Raw genomic sequence first — 18,134 nt, 5'->3', positions numbered from 1 at the left:
TCTCTTTGGTAATAAGGCTGAATAAGTTCTAAAAAAGATGGAAGATAAAGCTAAATCTATGCAAACTGTAAAGGATTTCTTACAAGTACAACCTCCAAGATTTAGTAGACACTGGCCTACTAAGAACTGGTCCTTTCCAGTTCCTTCCAGAGCCATTCAAGTCAAACCCAGACATTCCAAAGGCACCAGGTTTCAGTCCCAAGGGACTTTCAGAACAAAAGAATGGGGTGCCTCCTCTTCCAAATCTGGAAACAACAAGACACCTCCCTATGGTAAGCAGTCTTAATGACTTCCCTTTACACTTACCAAGCACTTACCTTTTAGCCACCCCTTTGGGGGGAAAACTGGCTCTTCATGCAAAAAACTGGCAACTTATAACCCAGGACAAATGGGTTTTAAATATAGTATCCCAGGGATACAGATTTCATTTCCATATGCTGCCAATTCCAAACAGATGGCCAAACCTGCCCCCAAGTCAGTGGGCAGAGGCCCAGAAACAAGTACTTTCCCTCATGAGCATGGGGGTTATTCAACTAGTACCCAAAAAGGAAAAGGGACAAGGTTTTTATTCAAGACTTTTCCTGGTACCCAGAAAAAACAAATCTTGGCGTCCAATTCTGGACTTATCTACTCTAAACACCTTTCTGGACATCCCAAAATTCAAGATGCTGACTCTTCACCAGTTATTTCCTATGTTAGGCAAAGATGCCTGATTGGCAACTCTAGATTTAAAAGAGGCTTACCTGCATCTCCCAATCAGGGAATCTTGCAGAAGATACCTCCACTTCAAGGCAGGCTTCCTGCATTACCAGTTCTCTGCACTACCCTTTGGCTTATCTACTGCGTCCAGGGTCTTTACAAAGTGCCTAGCTCCAGTAATTGCATTTTGCAGGCAAAGAAATATTCAGATATATCACGATTGTCTAATTCAGGCAGAAAACAAGGACATTCTTCTAAACCATCTGGCGTTTGTAAAAAGTGTTCTAACTTGTCTAGGGTACACTATAAACGAAAATAAATCACAACTGGTACCCTCTCAAAAAATTACATTCCTGGGTGCAAGCTTGAATACAACTGCCCAGATGGCTTTCCTTACGCCAGAGAAGCAAATTCATTTGGTGACTTACTTCAAACAGGTGGCCACAAAAACCCTGCTTTCTGCAAGGCAAATACTGCAAGCCTTGGGGTTTATGGCCTCCTGCATTCTTCTAATTCCATATGCAAGACTGCATATGAGGAAACTTCAGTGGTACTTAAAAAGTCTATGGAATCAGCATTGTCACAGACTGGAAACAATGATTCCTATCATACCTTGCCTACAACTAGAGTTCCTATGGTGGGCAGAGGCTTGCCACCAAAACAAGGGACTGCCATTCACACCACCCCCTGCCACCCAAACCCTAACTACAGACACATCAGACTATGCTTGGGGGGCTCATCTGGCATTCAGGGCAAATGGAGCCCAAATCAAATGCACTTTCATATCAATCAAAAAGAAATGCTAGCTGTACAGAATGCTCTGTCAGCCTTCAAGGACTACCTTCATCCAGGACAATTAATGATAAAGACAGACAACACCACGGTTATGTGGTACATAAACAAGCAGGGGGGTACACACTCCTACCCCCTTTGCAAACTAGCCATGGCATTGTTGAATGCGGCCTTGACCTATCAAATTCAACTACAAGCTCAATTCCTGCCAGGAAAGCTGAATACCCTGGCAGACGAACTAAGCAGAAATCTCATGGACCCACACGAATGGAAACTGGAATCACAGATTTTCGACATGTTGACACACAAGTGGGGGAGCCCAGACATAGATCTTTTTGCCTCACTCCAGAACTTTCAATTGGACAAATTTTGCACAACAACTCATCACATAAAAGCCTGGAAAGTGGATGCTCTATCCTTCAGCTGGAAAAACCTATCAGTCTATGCCTTTCCCCCTCTGCCTCTGCTCTCCAAAGTTCTACTAAAAGTCAAACAGGACAAACCAAAAATGATTTTGATTGCTCCAGACTGGCCTCACCAACACTGGTACCCACTCCTGCGCAGTGTGTCACACCTTCCACTGTGGCACCTGCCTCAGACACCTTACTTACTGTCTCAGAAGAACAACCAAATTCTGCACACTCAGCTCCAAACTTTGAATCTTACAGTGTGGCTAATCACCTAAATTCACCCTTAGCATCCCAGCAAACCTGTGATGGATGTCATTTTGGAGGCGAGAATACCTAGTACTAGAAAATCTTATGCTGACAAATGGAAAAGATTCTGTGCCTGGAATCAATCTCAAGGGATAAGCACAGCAGTGCCCAACATTCCTCAGATTTTGCAATATTTAACTGAGATGCTTCACAAGGGCCTGTCCTTTTCTTCCTTAAAAATCCATGCCTCAGCCATTTCAGCTCATTACAACACAGAACCTCCCCTCTTCTCTCATCCTCTGCTAAAGCAGTATCTCAGAGGGGCCAAAAACTTAAGACCACCCAGGAGAGCTCCAACCCCTGCCTGGGACCTCAATTTTGTATTGGAGAAGCTCACTCTCCCTCCTTTCAAGCCAGCTGCTACTGCAGACTTAAAATTTCTATCCTGGAAAACAGCTTTCCTTTTAGCAGTCACTTCAGCTAGAAGGATTTCCGAATTACAGGCTCTTATGGCAGTGGAGCCTTTCATCATTTTTCATGTGGTCGGGGTATCTCTCAGGACCAAGCCATCCTTCATGCCTAAGGTGGTATCCAGTGTAGCTCTTAATCAGACCATTCATTTGCCAACTTTCTTTCCCAATCCACAGAACAAGGGGGAGCGGATTCTGCATTCATTGGATGTACACAAACAACTTAGATTTTACTTAAACAGGACAAAATCTCAAAGAAAATCTGAACAACTGCTGGTGGCATTTGCTGCAGGGGCAGAGGAAAAGGCTATTTCAAAGCAAACCATTTCCAAAAGGATAAGCCATTGTATTTGTTTCTGATAAATGCGCCATGGAAAAACTGTCCCCCAGGGGATCAGATCCCATTCCACCAGGGCTGCATCTACTTCAGCAGCCTTTCTCAGAGGTGTTCCTACCAGGGACATCCTAGAAGCTGCTACCTGGAGCTCAGTTCATACGTTCACCAAATATTACCATTTACCACTTTTCTCTAAATCCAGAGCTGGCTTTGCCACTGCTGTCTTACAGGGCCTTATAGCTGGTCCTAATGCTGTATAATTCCCTCCACCCAACCATAGCTTTGGGAAGCTACCCAAATGTAATGACTGCAACAGTGAAACACAAAGAACATAGTACAGTTGTGTACACTTAACATAAATGTAGATGTTCGAGTGTATTCACTGTTGCAGTCCTGGTTACCCTCCCTCCAGCCCCCTATTTTTCTCTGGCTATACCTCTACTTTCTTTCACTTTGCTTAAAAGCCCTTTTGGTGTATTTGCATTTGGGACTGGAGGTATATTTTTTGTGTTTTTAATTATATGTGCTCCCCATTTGAGGGCACCTGACATCTGGGGCAAGAAAAACTGATGTAATGGTGTCAGCTCTATGTTTTATACCCCTGACGACCTGACATCATGGAAGAAGGGACAGCAACTGATGCAGGACCCAAGACTTTGTTAATCAGGCCGACTGAGGGCAACCTGCCAGCAGAATACCCAAATGTAATGACTGCAACAGTGAATACACTCGAACATCTACATTTATGGTAAGTGTACACAACTGTACTTTCTCAAGCCTTAGTCACCTCTGACCACTTTACTTAGCTCTAACACAGTACAAGAGCACACACAAGTTATCCACACCACTTTGCCCACATCTCCTGGATTTTGCATCCTCCATTCCTACCCTTTTCAGTTATACAGGGGAGAAATACATGCACTTAAGAATTTTTATGTATTGGTCCAAAGTGTTGGTGATCCATTTCATCATGTCCAGGGTATGTTGCTGTAATTCTTTCTAGTATTCTTTGGTGACTGTGAAGAAAATGAGAACACTGTCATGTGTGTCAGCATGTGTGGCAGGAGATGTGTGTACATTCTCAGAGTAACTTGTATTGTATACCAGCATGTCTAATTGTGAAAATGAAAATACATTTTTAAAATGTTGAGTATTTCCCTGTGTATGCCAAATGTTTAAAGACTGTGTCAGTGTTTTTATGCATTTCTATTTGCACATGTGAAGGAGATTTTAAAGTACAAACTGTCTGTGGAGAATCAGCTCATCAGTAGGTGATGTCATTAGAGTGTTCCTGGTTGCTATGTGATTATTTAAAGCGGTGATTTGATAGGAAAAATAACATTTTGAAACAGTTGATTGTTATTTTTAAAATTAGACAGTTGAGACTGTTAAGCTGGGCTATAAAAGAGACTGCTGAAGTCAGTTAAAGGGCAAGAGTTGCAGTCAGTTACAATGCTGTGCAGTTGATACCCAAAAAAAGGACTCACCAGAAACTGTAAGCATGTCTTTGCCTTGCTGTTATGTTTTAGATTAGATCAGGGACAGTATTCTCTAGTTAGATTAGGAAGGTTTAGTTATTTAGATAGAGTTTTTTCTAAAATGGTGGACATCTTCCCTGCATTTTATTGAAGGGAGTGTAGACCAGTCTGACTCTGTTGGCAGCATTATCATTTGTATTAGGGAGGGGCGCAGCTGTAAATCTGTGTCAGGCTTCTCATAAGTGTTTGAGTATGTGAGATTTAAAGTTAATTTTAGTGTGAGTGAGTCAGAAGTCTTAAACTAGAACACATTGCTCTGACATGTATAATAAGGGATTACATTTGTGGTGGACAGAGGTATATAGTCCAGTCCCAGGAAATAGAGCATATTCTTATTGTGCTCTTAAGGGAAATTGTGGAATTTTACTCTTGTGTGCTCTGTGCTCTGGTATTTTCCATGATGCTCCCACACTGGTGTCAGTGATGAGGACTGAGGCTCCTTAATTACTGACTCGGATTTTAAGTGGGAGACATCACATATTGGTGGAAGTACTGTGAGATATTAACCAGATATCAGAGTGACCACTACCTAACTTCTATTCTCTGGCATTTTTTTTTAATTCCAGCCTTGTGGCCTCTCCTTTCTTCCCTAGTAGACCTCTATAAATTAAACTGCTCCTGCTCCCTTCAGTAAAAAAGCCAAGTTCCTCTATGGGGTGGTTGAACTTCTATCATCAGGGTCTTTGCATTGTATCCTCTTCTAAATTTTCTTTAATTAAAATTGTGAAACCACTATCATTGCAGAATCCCATAATCTCTACTAAGCTCCCAGAATTCCATGGGTTGTATTTGTTTGACACCACCTATGGCCATTTGTTGTTACAGTGTTATTTGATACCCTTGTATGTCACTGCTGAAATATTGTGTACATAAGGGCTCTACTGCCAAGGACAGCCCAACATCTGGCCAGTATGCCAAGGTCTTTAGATGCTGTAGACACTGTATATCACATGTATGCTCCCCATGCAAGGCATAGAACATAAAGGTGATGTACGGATGCAAACACCCAGAATGTATTTGCCACCAGTCCGAACGCCATTATCAAATGTCAGTCTGAATGCCCTTCTGCTGTGTTGGTTGCTAGGTTGCTTTCAAATAAGTGGCCCCATTGAGGTTTCTTTTCTCCTTTTTCAATTTTGCCTTGTATTTGGATTAATGTTATCCAGGAAGGGAAAATATCAGTGTGAAAGATAGACTCCCCATAAAGACCATTATGACTAGTATCTTTTTTGCATAAGTGCTTCCCACAAATTTATGCAGTGACCTGTCTATCAAGTGCTTGTACTAAGACCCTCTGTCATCTTTTATCATCTTTGTCCATATACCTTGAAAACCAATGTCTTAAGCTATTCACTCAGCGTGCTTCGGAGGAATCCTCCCATCCCTGTTGGCAGCCATTTACCAAGAAAGACAAGAAACCTAGGCTTGATGCAGTTGCTGTCCAGCCTCTCCCTGTCATCTCTCTGTAGAAGCTAGTGAAAGCACTGAAGACCTCCCAGTGCTTGCCTTGGATTCCTCTGCCACTGACCCTATCAGAGGTCAGCATGGATCCAAACTCTCACAACTCTTTGGAGGCTTTTCCAACATCTGTTCCAGACATTGACGGGGAACATCAGCTGATTATTTCTGAAGAACCAAAGGGAATTCCTTAGATTTTAGTGAGGGAGGAGATTTCCACTACCATTATTGAATCTATCCAAGGTTCTGAACCTCCAAGTGTACTTAGGGTAGATGTCCCACTGAAGAAAAAGCAGAAAACAAAACTGATTTCCCCTGTTGTTAAAGATCCACAGCATGAATGGCAGGATTTTACTCAGGGTCTGTTAAATGCTTTAATGGCCTTCAAGCCTCCTGAAGGGGTATCTGTCCCTATTGTTCCCTGGCATTCTGCCCCTGTTAAGAGGCCTAGTGAATTGGATTATTTAAACGAGGCCTTGGATTCTGGGGAGGAATACCTTGCTTACTCTTTTCAAATTCCTTCCCATCTAGACTATGGTTCAGAGGAAGTGGATTCTTTAAGTCCAGATTCCCCCTTGGAAAAGTTATCCTTTGGGGATACTACTGCCTGTATGATGGAGCATTTTAAGTGGGATTTCTCCCGTGCCACTGACACCCAATAGAGGTACTATCAACTTCTACAAATGGAGTCTGCCAAGCCATCTGCTGTCCCTTCTGTTTTGGCAGACCTTTTGGACTCCTTCACTGCTGCCTCTGTTGCTCTTGATTCTCAGCTTTCTGCTCCCAAGAAATATGATAGGTTCTATGTGGTGCCTGCAAATTGCAAGTTTTTATATAAGTGCTCTTCTGTTGATCCTTCAGTGGTTTCAGTCTTCTCCAATAAATCTTCTAAGCTGTTGTCATCTACTAAGCTCCATCCTTCAGATAAGGACAGTTGAGCTATGGAAAGGTTGGGTAAGAAAGTTTATACTGCTGCCACCCTGTCTTTTAGGGCTATTAATTACCAGACACACATGACCATGTCTTGGCTCTTCTTTCTCATGTAGCTAAGGTGATGTCTGACCTTCCTGATTCTGATGGGACGGCTTCAGCTCTTTCCTTGCTTGGGCCACTTCTCAGCTTGCCTTTTATTCTATAAATGCAGCTGTGATGCTGCTGATGCCTCTTCCAGGGCTACTGTATTTGCTTCTGTACTGAGATGTTATTCTTGGCTATGTCTTCAGGATTTACCTAACAGTATTAAAGCTAAGCTTTTGGGTGCCTTTCTGAGTAACTAAAATCTTTTTGGGACAGTTGCTGCTGACCTTTCTAAGTCCCCACAGATTAAAATTAAGGCCTTGCAGGAACTCAAACATGTTTTTGTTACCCCAATCACCAAATTCCAGAAGAATTACACTTCTAAGTCTGCCTTTGTTCATATGCAAACTCATCCTCCTCCTAAGGGTAAGACAAGATCTAGATGGATTCTTCCTGCTAACTCCACTCAGACTCCTTCATCTCAGAAGCATTCTTTTCAGGACAAGTCTGTCTCTGTTTGACATTTGGTCTTCCTTTATCTTAGCCAGTTCTCCTTGTCTCTTCTTCTCTGTCTGTCTCTTCCAAATTGGCATCAGATTACCTCAGACTCCTGAGTGTTTTTCTATTATTTGTCTGGGGTATTTCATAGTTTAGAAATCCCTTCCCCCATTAGCAGGCATTACTCAACCTCCTCTAGAACAGCTTTCTCATTTTCCGGAAGTTCTGCAATATCTTTTGGATCAAAGTACTATCCAGCTTGTTCTCCCCACCCAAGTAGGGAAGGTGTTTTACTCCAGAATGTTTTTGGTTCCTTGGAAAGAGAGTACTTGAAGACCAATTGTGGATCTTTCTCTGCTCAATACCTTTTTCAAGGCTCCTTCTTTCTAGATGCTATCCCTTCAGACCTTGTTTCCTCTTCTTTTTCTTCCCCATGTCTTTTTGGTTTCTCTAGCCCTCAAAGATGCCGATTTTCCATGTCCCCATTCACCTTCTGTTCAGGAAATTTTGAAATTTCTCTGTTTCTTTCTCACATTTTCAGTTCTCTGCTTTGACCTTTCTACAGCCTCAAGGATATTCATCAATTACTTTGCTCCTGTCCTTGCTTTTTGCAGGCTTTGGAAGATATTGATTTTTCCTTATCAGCTCATTCAAGCTCCTTCTTCCAGCACTCTGTACCTCCCTCCTTTCCTCTCTTTTTCTAGGTGTTGCCATGAGTTTTTGTTGCCCTCCTGGCTGAGGAGCCCTTGTTTCCTTTTCTTTATGGATGTACATGTTCTCTTTTGTCCCTGAGGGTATTTGATTCCTCTTGGGGCATTTCATTTCAGAGTGCTTGCATCTGTGCATCACCTTTATGCCCTACTCCTTGCACAGAGGGCATATGTATGATGTACGGCACCAAGAAGATCTAAAGGCTTTGGTATACTGGATAGACATAGGGCTATCCTTGGCAAGTGATCCGTTATGTATAGAATACTGCAACACTGAAAAGTAGAACATCTACTGTTATGGTAAGATTTTATACAAATTTGCTTTCCCTCTGAACAATGTCATTGTCATCCCAGTGCCATTTCCTTCAGCACTTCATGATGTATGAAATGTCTGTGCCTTTTCTTCCACTGCATATTCCCATTAGTACATGTCTTGCCTCCTGTTGTACAACTATTCCTCCCATAACACTATTGAAGTATTCACTTCTTTAGGTTGGACTCGGCATGTCAACAGCCTGTGCCACCTCCCCTTCCTTCTGCACTCTGATCTACTGTCCAGATTTCAACGCTGTGCAAGTTTAAAACGTTTGCCTTTCTCCTTCTTTACATATGATCCCTGCTTTGCTGTTTGAACTCCCTGCTGGCCTTTTATATTGTCATCAGTCGCATGCTGTATCCTTTCTTCTGCAAAATGCAGTTAAGTCCCAAAATAAGTGTAATACTTTGGGGACTATAACACTTCCTTAGCATGTTAATATTACTAAATAAAGAGCAGCCTTATGTCACATATGCCTTTCTCTTAGCTAAAACCCTTCTAATGTGTTCATTTTATTCTACCAGTAGGGATATAATTTGACTAAGGATTAGGGAGTCATCCTTGCTTGATCCCTCTTTAAACTTCCATTCACCAATACATGTAGTCTAGGGCTGTTATACATAGCCCTGCCTGATCCAAACTTTAAATATGGGGATAAAACACTTCTTATCAAGCTTTTCTCATGTAAAAAAATAGTACCCCTTCTCTGTCATCTTCATGTTCTTTCCAAATTAAAAAATACACACGCACACACACACAAATAGGGTCCATCAATGATCTGTGCTTTGCCTACCATTTATGAATCTCCTTTGACCTTTCTCAGCTACACAGGGCAAGATCTTAGGTAGCCTTTTTGGTTAAAAGTTTGGCTAGAGTATTTCTGTCCACATTGAGTTGGTAAATTGGCTTAAAATTCCAAATTATATATTGACTCACTCATACCTTTGGAGACCCCAGTTATCTTGGATTTTACCATTGATGGGTCAATTTTTCAATTGTTCTTGACTCTATTGCATTCTTTTATACAGATAATATCTAACGGACCCCCTGTCTTTGTAGAATTCTGTTGGGAAACTATCTGTCCCCAGCTTTCCCTTCTTAAAGGCTCTTAATTGCTTCCAGAGAGCTGCTAAAAGGACTGCTCCCAGTCTGTTACGTCTACACCTAGATTAAACTCTATTATACAGAAGTTACAAAACTGTTACTCTGATTTCATTTCCTAGATTGCTTGACCTTGACTATTACATTTCTAAAAACTTGAATGTTCAGGCCATAGAGACATTTGACCCCATGTTACCACTGGATGTCATTAGCTGTCACGCCTTCAGGTATCCTGAGAACCATTTCCTGTAGCCTGCATCTCCTCCTATGAGGCACTGATTGTGTCATTTTGTCTTGCTCTCATTGCTTACTGAATGCCTTTCAGCTCCTTCTGTGGGAACTCTCCAACAGCATTGTGTCTGCCCTGAAGCAGCCTTTACTGTATCTCACCAAAACCAGCCACATGCAAACACGTTCAGTATGTTTGACTTAATCATGCAAACCACAACTGCCTGGCGTTCTATTTTCCTCCCTTTCTCCCCCTACATTTTGTGTGTACGTTCTCACTTTCCTGTTACCCATTCAGTAACCATGTCCCTGAAGGTAAGGTGTGGTTTGAAATACACCTGTCTAAAATACTGACTGCCCACAGACCTCTAAGTGTTTCCCCCTCTGCCAGGAAAATATTACATCACTTAGCTTGTATTGAATTATTCCTTGAAAAAAACGAATGATAATTTTTTTAGCATGAACTCCATCTTTCCTTATAAACTATCCTGTTCCACATGCAACATTGCATTAAGCCCCCCCACACACACATTTATACACATTATCTCCCTGTCCGGTTTCTTTTCATGCCTTAAAAAGAATCCTAAAGATTCTAAGTCATACCATTTCAGTTTGTTTTTCTTTTACCTCTTTTCTTTTACCTCTTGTCTAGCACTTTGCTAACCCAAACAACCCATTTACCTTTACCTCTTGGCTTGTTTCCAGAACTGCTTATCATAGATATGCCTCCCTCCCTTCATCCATCCTGGTTTGTGATCACATGGTGTTGAATGCCCTATTGTCATATTGCTAGTACCTTTTATGTTCTGTTTTATCTTTTTGTAGCAAAACTGTCTGCGCATTCTCTGTTCATTATTCAGTTGCATGGCATTTATGAAGAACAACTGTTTAGCATTTTTTTTATTATTATTTCATTTGAATTGCCTAGACAGGAAAGGAATTCACTGCAGATGTATTGCAGATGTTCTTATCTAAGTGGATCTCTTTGCAAATGAATAGCATTGACTACACAGATTGCAGTAAATGTATTACAAATGCAGTAGTGTTTATTGTGCAAAAGCAATGAACGACATGTTGTAGAAATAAACCTGGAACTGTGGTGTTTTTTATCGTAGGTGCACTTTGTGGGAGCATCAGTGGCAAAAAGAAGAAGAAAATGATGTACCTGACCACCAAAAATGCAGGTAGGTAACATTCTGCTAACATTCAGGAAGGCAAGTGTTACAAATGTGCAATTTGACAGGAATTTCAGTTTGGGAGGCACATTTTCAGCTTTTTAAAAAACATTTTTAGCTGCATAAAAGATGATGAGGTACTCAATGATTTCTTATAATGACTTAATTAATTTATACCTTTGGGTGAGATGTTAAACCAAGGCGTCATCTACCTACGTTCATAGTAGCTCAGGTGGATGTAAAAGATCCCATTGCAGCTATCAAAACAAGTAAGAAAGTTTCCCAAAGCCCTTTCCAAATTTCTCCTAGTGCTATAAATACCACCTAGGGTCTCCCCTGAAAAGAGGTCACAAGTCTCATGGGACTAACCCAGTCAACATTGGATAGATAAATAAATAAATGCCTGTTGGCCTGTAAAACTGACAGTGCAACCATTACAGAGTGTAATTTGTTGGGGCCTGCAGCTGTGGAAGGGCTAGTGTTGTATATAGCTTAGCGAGTACATAGCTCATTACATAAACACAATTGTTGTACACACTTGTTTTTACATTGTAACATTTGTGTGATTGTATGTCATGCTAAACTGTTACTGTATTTTGTAAAGCAGTACAGTAGTGCACTGTCTGGCTAGAGTGTGATTTTAGTTGTATACCTGAGTATGGAGAATGTAACTTTCACCTACTTATTTAGTTCTTAGAGGGGGAATAGTCTACTGAAATGCTTGGCTATTTAAATATGGTACATTGCTTACTGTGAGCTCAGTCAGTTTCATTAAGTTACTGATTCATTAGTGGCTTTTCCTGGGTAGCCTGTAGCTACATCTGACCTCTGTCTTTGTTTATATTTACCAGAAGGCGAATGATATGAAGTTGGGATGCAGGATGTGAGGCTAATTGGCGAAAGGATATGAGATTGATGTGTGAGCTTATGAGAAAGCAAGTAAAACTTCAAGAAACTAGAAGAGATATCACCTCATCACCTGACATTATAGATTTGAAAGGTTGCTAGGCCTGGTTCAAGATGCTGTCTGGTGGGGATACCAATTCTGGAAGAGGCTACTTATATGATGGCTGTATCATTTCTGGCATGCAGAAAACAAGAGGCTGACCTAATAATGTGCAAATGAAAGACAATGAGGAAAGAACAGCTTTGGAAGTAGGAATCATGTTTACGTAGTTTAGTGCAAAGTAGGCTATGTGCTTTGAAAGCCATTGAACTGCATAGGGTTTGAGGAATGCAGGTTGTGAAAAACTACACAGGAAATGGCTAAGACTACAAAGCTTCTGAGACCTGAGGTTTTGAGGCAGAACTTGCTGAAGTGATATAAGCTAGTAAAGAGGGCAAAGAATAGGGAAAGGTTAAACAAATGAGTATTTGAAGCTCCTTTGCTTTTCTTATGGAGCAAGCATTCTTAAATGAGGTCAAGAGTCATTGGTCCCCTGTGACTTTTTTTTACTTTTTTTCATTTTTTTCTACTCCTCTCTTTTGTGTATTTTATATCTTGCATAAATTGTGACAATGTCTCTTCCCCTCTTCAGTGACATCATAGATCCTTTCCTGCTCTTATCTTTCTATTCCTTTAGTGTTTCCATGGGGTACCTTCCCCCTCCATGAAGAAGCACTTTTGCATATCCATGGAGTATTTGGATCCCTTTAATCTGCTGCCAATTCCTCTTCCTCCCCCCATCTGTCCTTCCTGTTTGGAATATCTTCTTGATATGATCGTATGCACCAGAATTATTTCTCTTCCCTCCTCCGATCTCTTCTCCTCAGCAGTGAAAAGAACACAACTGTCTCTGACCTTTTGTTATATTTTTTAACAATCTATCTAACACATCCTTCTAATGGCTTTCCTCCTCATGTAGCCTTCAGAATGGCACATACTTCTCAAGGTGTGGTCTCACCAGGGCCTGATATAGTGAAGAGCACTAGTTGTTTTATTTGTATTTGTTTACCAGGATTGGGCACTAATCAACATGGATGTTCTTCAGATGCAGTTCTTGAGCACTGTCTGGTTAAGTGACATGCTCAAAGTTGCATGGTAGGCAAACAAAGGCTGAAAGAATCAAGCCCTTACTGTTATTTTTTTTTGTTAAATATCTTTCCTTCTGAGATCATATCCTAAAAATACACTCTAGCTTTCTGTTTGTTGTTGTCCCTGCCAGCTTACATGTTAAAGCCAGTGGTAGGTCTCCAAACTACAGTGTGAGAACTCTCTGTGAAATAGGCCATTAGTTTTTTTTTTAATTGGGTAAGCCAGCTAGACCCATATATTCCTTGTCAGGGTTAACCTTGGACCACTCTCTGTTTAAATGAATTTCTCAGAGTCACACAGTAGACAAATGTATGATGCGCAAATCAACTTCTATGTCAGACTGTCAAACACCAAAGTTCTATTATGTACTCAATCATCCTTCTGTTTGTACCATTTCCCTTAAACCATGTGTGTAGGCTTGCTGTCACCTTGTAAGAATTGCTTATGTTACAACACTAGTCAATATCATTTCTCAGGAAACCATGCTTTGGGGTATTCTGGCACACTGTTTATTTAATTATTTCACTAAAGATTTGTAATACGAATTTGAAAAGACTGGCCCTTCACTGTGTATGTTGAGATAATGTTTACCTGATAGTGGTTTGGCAATTACAGTAATGCATTTAATTTTATTGTAATGGACATATTTTTTTTAATTCTTCTTCTTTACCAAATGATGGTGTGTGTGTGTGTGTGTGTGTGTGTGTGTGTGTGTGTGTGTGTGTGTGTGTGTGTGTGTGTGTGTGTGTGTGTGTGTGTGTGTGTGTGTGTGTGTGTGTGTGTGAAATTTCCACCTTGATATGGTTAATTAAGTGGTATGAATATATAGTTCTGAGGTGAAGCCTCATTTGGAGAACCGGTGTGGTTAATTCTTCAGTTTATCATACAAAGACCATCTTCCCTTATGTCCAGGACTGGGATCCTCACAGATCCAAAAATGGAGACATTTATTTTCCTGTACTTCCTTCACTTTTCTTGCAGTTCTGGTCACTCAGGTGCCAAGAATTTTTATTTGTTTATCCACTGAAGCCCAAATCCCTAGGAGAGTCAGTGAGGACAGAATCCAGTGCATATGGTTTGTGATTTTCCCCAATTAACTTGATAACTGGTGGTTTTAGAAACTCCATTCAGCACTGACTGACCATGGGGAGTAATTTTTGTGTATCTGGCAGGGTGAAAAAAGAAGTCATCTACCTTCAGACACAGTTATTTATCCTTTCTGTCCTTGTACCCCTCAGTTCTTTCAAACTCTTCCTCGATATCAAGGTCAATGGTTCACTATCTGAACTAAATAATATGGGGTCCCTCTTTTAAATACTGTTCTCAAAGTATGGAACTCTGTTTTCATACTTGCACTGGAATCTATACATAGTGATTCAGTAATGTTACTCTTTCTCTGTAAGATACCAAGGCTGTGCAAGATTTAATGGAGATAAAGTCTGGACACTATGACATGTTTTTTCAGCATTGATACTTAATATTATTTCCTTCTGGGTAGGTCAGGAAGCAGAATGAACAGCCCAGTGGATTCATGTTTTATTATTCTAAACATGTGTCCTTGAGATGAATCTATTTATGTTTGGATGAACAACAAAGGTTATCAAAAGTTCTCTACTCACATGGACACATGTAACAGGTACTCAATATTTAATGCAAATTCTGCCAGATCTTTGGCATAGTGGGATGGCTCTGTAGCTGCACTGGAGCTGACCCAGGTTTGATTGGTGACCCAGGTGCTTGAGGAGCTGGCCAAGGGGGAAGATGGTTAGTGATGAGGTGATATGAACTTCTGTCTCTAGAGTGAAAGTTGAGAGTTTTATCCTTGATATACAGATTGCATTAAGATTCCTTGTTTGAGGCTTAGGATTACCAGAGTTGCTTTCAAGGAGTAGGACATTTCTGGGAATGTCTCTTGCAAAAGTACAAAATGTCCCCTTATCGTGTGTCTTTTGTGCATCACCCCATGGGATCAACATGCACAGTGAGAGCCGATAAGACCATAATAGAAATCCCCGCCTGAATCCATGGGCAGGATTATTTTACCATTTAGGCCATTTGCTCTTGCAACTACGTGTAACAAAAGTGCTAGAGGTCTCCTACCTTCTGTGGAGATGGAGGTATGACTGAGAGGGCAGGGGACTGAATAGCTTTTAGGGAACTGGAATAAAAAAAAATACTTAAAGCAGGTATTGGCTTGTACTTATTTAAATGCATATGATCCTGATTTGTTTTGGCATTGCAGTTCTGTAGGCATATTTATCAAAGGAAACGTCTGAGAAACATATGCAAATTTAAACATTTTACCAGGGAGCTTGGGACCTTTTAGAGATTTTTTTTTGGTACAACTCTGCTAGTATACTATTCCGGTTGTTGCCTTTCCAGATTTCATACCGTCTCTCATCCTCCCCCATCTCATCTTCTATAAACAGTTTTGTAAGATCCTTTGACAAGATTTGTGGAAATCTAGAAAGTTCTCACTGGCTATATCCTCTCTCAAGGATTTCTCATGGCCACTATCAGAGACTCCTGGGACATTCTACAAGGTCAGTAGTTAATGAGTTTGGGGAATTGAGTCCTAAAGATGGGGGGGGGGCACTAGCCCTCTTCCTCAGCTCCTTAAGTTTCATCCTCCTGGCTAATGCCTGTAACCTGTTTAGGCCCCCTTCTTTGTATCTGCAATGTGAATGCTCATTTTATATTTTAATATTCATTTTGGTCCTTGATTTTAAGAGTCTAACAGACTCTAATGCTGATAGATCTGCCTTGGCCTAATTTCTAGATGGCCAAATAGTTATTCAACTGTTCCTTTTTTCATAAGGAGGATGCCAATGAATTAATGAAATGTGTAGCTGATGTGGCATTTAAAAACATCCTGTTTCAAGTGAAGATCAGTGGTGTCCTGTACATGAGTGTTCTAATATCTAGTCATGTGCTCCTGCAGGCATTTTGGGAACTCTCAACATGAATCAGTCACATGTTCCTGCAGTCACATTGGGAAATTGAGGATGGTAGTGAAGAAGGCAGGTAGCTCCTAAATTTGGTGGATGGAGGTAATTTGGTAAATTAAAAAGCCATGGTCGGAAAGGGAGAGAATGCTCCAGTGTACCTCCAACTCCAAGTAGTCCAGGGGAGATGAAGATTCTGTTTGTCTGGCCCCAAAGTGATATCAGACGGAAACTGTTTAGCTCTTACCATGTTTATAACACAGGAATATCTCCGGTCTAACAGTCTAAAAGGATTACATACTGATTTCCAGTATTTTACTACTGTGTTTGCTGTTAACATTCCACCCACAAATCTATAGGAGATGATATAAATTTGAAATCCTCAGCTGTTAGTAACCACCTTTGATGAACTGTAGGATTTTGGATATCATTTCTTTTAAAGTGAGAAATCTAAATATATGATGAAAAAAAGTAATGACATAATTGTGATAACCTGATGTCACCACACTTGCAACTGTGGTCACTCCATCTTGTCCATGCAATGTGATCACAACCTAACCTCCCTCCCTGGACAGGTTCTTAAATGTTCATATGTCCGTATGAGGTTAGCTGTCCTTCTGGTCCATTTAAAGCCTAACCAAGTTCTCTTGGTGAGAGTCAAATGCCTTAACCATTATGCCATCTGTGATGTCCCACTAATGGGCCAGTAATCAAGGAGCAACAGTGAGGGATGCACATTGGGAGGATGACAAGTACACACACAGTATGTCCAGATGCAGCTCTCTGCATCAAGTGCATTTTCCATTAAGAGTACACAGAGACCACAATAAATCCAGGGCTGGTTTCTCCCTCTTTCTCCAGATCCCCAATAAGACTTTCCACAGACACAGCTATAAAGTTGAGATCTCAGCTGAATGGTCAAGCTAAGACCTCCAGCACCCTGTCTGTCCAACTAGTGCTTCATGTCCCTGCCCAAGTAGCTAACATACACACTATCTGATGTTTGATTTACACACACACACACACACACACACACACACACACACACACACACACACACACACACACACACACACACCTGGGAAAGGCTGGCACAGATTTACTAGCTATGCCCCTTCTGCCCAGACTATAAGGTAGTTACACTGCCACCAGTCAACTCCTTATCAGATACTTTAAGGCCCTTAACAAAGGGTGTCCAATCTTGCTGTGTAATATTAATATAAATGGTTGCTTGACAAAGAGCAAGGCTATTAGGAGTGGCCCACACAGTGTCACCAAATAAATATGCAAGTACTCTCAAGACTTAAATATCTCTAGACAGATCAGCCACAATGAAATGTTTAAATATATTTAATAACAAATAATAAAAGAGCAAGATAATACTTGGTATATATTCATAGTGACCTTAGAGTTCAAAATCACAGGAAATATTTAAAACAACATTACAGTGCAGTCTCAGATAAATAAAGAAAATATCTAAACTAAGCTTTGCTATATTCCTGGCTATTTCTAAGAGAGTAACCATACCCTAGAAACTTACTTACAGAGCAAGGCAGATGTGTGGTGAATGGTTCTTGTCAGCTCCAAGAGAGAATACTAGCAGAGTGCACTAACAAACATCTTAACATTATACACCCCAAACAGAACTCTAAGATCTACCCACCAAAATCTAATCTCCGTTTATAAACCAAACTGTACTGTTGGTCAGCTTCTCCTATCCTTTTCCGTCTCCAAAAATGGAATTCTCTCCCTCCATCTCTAAGAATTTCTGAGAACTCTGAACACTTCGAAACCCAGCTGCATTCTTACCTCTCCCAAAAATGGAAATGCAATTGCACTCCACCTACCTAATCTGCTTAATACATAAATACTTCATAACACACAAAGTTTGTTCTTCCGTACACACTATTGATTAACCCTATGTACTGCCTTCATGCTAATGCTACCTTTATACCACTCTCAGAGGATTTAAACCTCTGTATTAATTTAACCTTGTACTACTGTTCTCAACCACTAAACATGTAAATATGCTTTACATCCTTCTGTAAGCTGCTGTTTAACTTTTGTTTAGTTTTTGCCATTTTATATCTAAAATTTGCTTAGTTTGTTTCTGTTTCCACTATGTATTGTATTTTGGAGCTTGTACTATGTATTATTGG

General features: G+C 40.6%; 1 protein-coding gene across 2 annotated transcripts in view; it reads left to right on the top strand.

Moving 5' to 3' along the window:
- MPP2 (MAGUK p55 scaffold protein 2) overlaps nt 1-18,134 on the top strand; it is a 1,397,885-nt gene that overhangs the window by 1,064,262 nt on the left and 315,489 nt on the right. For both annotated transcript variants that reach the window (XM_044055155.1, XM_044055154.1), the window contains one exon: nt 10,936-11,004. In XM_044055155.1, coding sequence (XP_043911090.1) covers nt 10,936-11,004 — 69 coding nt within the window. The remainder of the gene's footprint in view (nt 1-10,935; nt 11,005-18,134) is intronic.

The sequence above is a fragment of the Protopterus annectens genome, chromosome 13.part0 (assembly GCF_019279795.1).
Source record: "Protopterus annectens isolate FY-2018-M chromosome 13.part0, PAN1.0, whole genome shotgun sequence".
Lineage (NCBI taxonomy): Eukaryota > Metazoa > Chordata > Ceratodontiformes > Protopteridae > Protopterus > Protopterus annectens.
This window is presented reverse-complemented; position numbering and strand designations above follow the sequence as displayed.